Consider the following 2,245-nt stretch of genomic DNA (forward strand, 5'->3'; position numbering starts at 1 on the left):
AGTAGTAGTAGTAGTAGTAGTAGTATAATTACTATTACTGTTATTATTAGTAGTAGTAGTATTACTATTGCTATTACAGTTATTATTATTAGTAGTAGTAGTATTACAATAACTGTTATGTTACTATTAGTAGTAGTAGTAGTAGTAGTACAATTACTGTTATGTTACTATTAATAGTAGTAGTAGTATTACAATTACTGTTATGCTACTATTAGTAGTAGTAGTAGTAGTATTACAATTACTGTTATGTTACTAGTAGTAGTAGTAGTAGTACAATAACTGTTATGTTACTATTAGTAGTAGTATTACAATTACTGTTACTATTTCTGTTATTATTATAAGTAGTAGTAATCAAAAGCCATGCCCCCCCCCAGGCTGAGCTGAAGGCTCGCAGCTACCTGCTGGAGAAAGAGAAGCGAGCCTTGGAGCTACGACTGAGCGGCAAAGAGACGCAGGAAACGGCCTACCGCATACAGATAGAACACTTACAGGGGGAGCTGGAGCTGGTGGCCGGGGAACACCCACCGCACGCCCCCCTCACCTCCCCCTCTCCCTCCTCTCCCCGGTCAGGTGCCAGTGGTCATCAGTATCATCATCATCATCAGTCTTCTAGAACAACGACGGCGAGCTCAAAGCAGCAACAGCAGCAGCAGCAACATCTCCCAGACGCGTGGAAGGTGACGGAAATGGCGTCACGGGATGCCAACGATCTGGCGAGGGACTTCCTCTTGAGCCTGGAGAGGGAGCGTGTTCTCAAATGGCGCGTCTCGGAGCTCATGTCCACTTTGGAGAAAATTTCCCGGAATTCGGAAAGTGGCCACAAGCAGTGGGCCCAGTTCGTCAACGACCTAAAACGGGCCAACTCGGCCTTGATCTCGGCCTTCGACAAAGCCCGCAAGAAGTACCAGGGCCGGCTGAAGAAGATGGAGGGACAGCTGAAGGGCTGGAAGGAGAAATACGACGCAGACACGGCCGCACTGAGGCAGCGCTTGAGTGTGCTGGAGGGGACCAGAGGGGGAGGGGGAGGGGTTCGTACCCCACCCACCCCCCAACCGCCGCCCAGCGAAACCTCGTTGTAGTAGTTGAGGCATCCCCATACGAGGTCCGTCCCAGAATAACGTTTCCCTCCTCCGCAAAATCAAAAGTACGCAATCAACAGCCACTAAATTTTGTGACGTCATGACATCATGTCTGAGAAATCTCTACGCCAAATTGCAAGTGCATTGGTAAACGGGTCATAGAGCTGTGACGTGTCAAGTGTGGTGTTCTTGTGTATTTTGTCCGAGGCTAATTCGAGGAAAATGGCTGAGCAAAAGACTGGTGCAACCTTCTCTTTCTACGATGTCCGAATAGTGATCAAATGTTCAACTCTTCTCGGCAAGTCTGCAGTTGAAACCCTTGGTGATCTATACAAAGTAATCGGGAATAATGCCCCATCAATTCAAACAGTAAGGAAATGGATCAGGAGGTTGAAGGTGGGAGGTCTGAAAGATGAAGCGCACTCACAAAACACAGTGGGAGAGAAAGGTGATGCACATTGGGGGGTTTTTTCTACATGAGTGGCATCCTACTGAGCTGGCTAGTCCCACCTGGCGTAACTGTCAATGGTAACTACTACACAGGTTCGTCCTCAAAGACGGGCTGAGACCTGCGGTCCGCAAAAAAGACCCGCTTTGCTGGAAGAAAGCGTGATCCTGCGTCATGACAACGCGCCTGTTCACAAGTCCAGAGTTGTGCACGAGCTTCTTGACGGCTACTCGTGGGAATTTCTTGTGTTGGAACACCCGCCCTATTCGCCCGATCTCGCCTCTTGCAGCTTCCACCTCTTCCCCAAGGTGAAATGCTGCGAGGTCGGCGATTTGAGGACGAGGACCAGATTCAAGAAAAGCACTCGGGACCTTGGACAAACAATCACTGACCACTGTCGTTGACCACTGGGTACATCAAGTGGAGAAATGTCTGGAACTTGATGGTTCCTGCGTTGAATAGGTATTTGAATAAGCTATGTGTTGATACCAAATACATTTACATGTTCAAGGTGATTTATCATTATAAGTGAGGGTGGCATAACAGGGAGACTTTATTCCCACACAGACCTCATAGCTGACCACCAGCATGCTGAAAAAAAAAAGTATTAAGTATGTTTGTTAGGATCTGAGCACCAAAGTCTGCTTCTGTTTTGGGAGTGGAAAATACTTTTGCTGTCTTCTAGTGCATTAAGTTGTTATTGTTTGGGGGGGGGGTT

The 2,245-nt window shown here is 47.3% G+C and overlaps 2 protein-coding genes across 2 annotated transcripts in view; both read left to right on the forward strand.

The window, feature by feature from the left end:
• LOC101846813 (colorectal mutant cancer protein) overlaps positions 1 to 2,231 on the forward strand; it is a gene marked incomplete at its 5' end in the record, with an annotated part of 7,011 nt that extends 4,780 nt beyond the window's left edge. The window contains 1 exon segment of the mRNA XM_005097530.3: positions 375 to 2,231. Coding sequence (XP_005097587.2) covers positions 375 to 1,079 — 705 coding nt within the window.
• Positions 1,188 to 2,245, forward strand: part of LOC101851038 (alpha-(1,3)-fucosyltransferase C) — a 24,712-nt gene continuing 23,654 nt past the window's right edge. The window contains exons 1-2 of the mRNA XM_013082024.2: positions 1,188 to 1,226; positions 1,623 to 1,835. Of these exons, the coding sequence (XP_012937478.2) occupies positions 1,188 to 1,226; positions 1,623 to 1,835 (252 nt within the window). The remainder of the gene's footprint in view (positions 1,227 to 1,622; positions 1,836 to 2,245) is intronic.

Source organism: Aplysia californica, unplaced genomic scaffold (genome assembly GCF_000002075.1).
Source record: "Aplysia californica isolate F4 #8 unplaced genomic scaffold, AplCal3.0 scaffold00156, whole genome shotgun sequence".
Classification (NCBI taxonomy): domain Eukaryota; kingdom Metazoa; phylum Mollusca; class Gastropoda; order Aplysiida; family Aplysiidae; genus Aplysia; species Aplysia californica.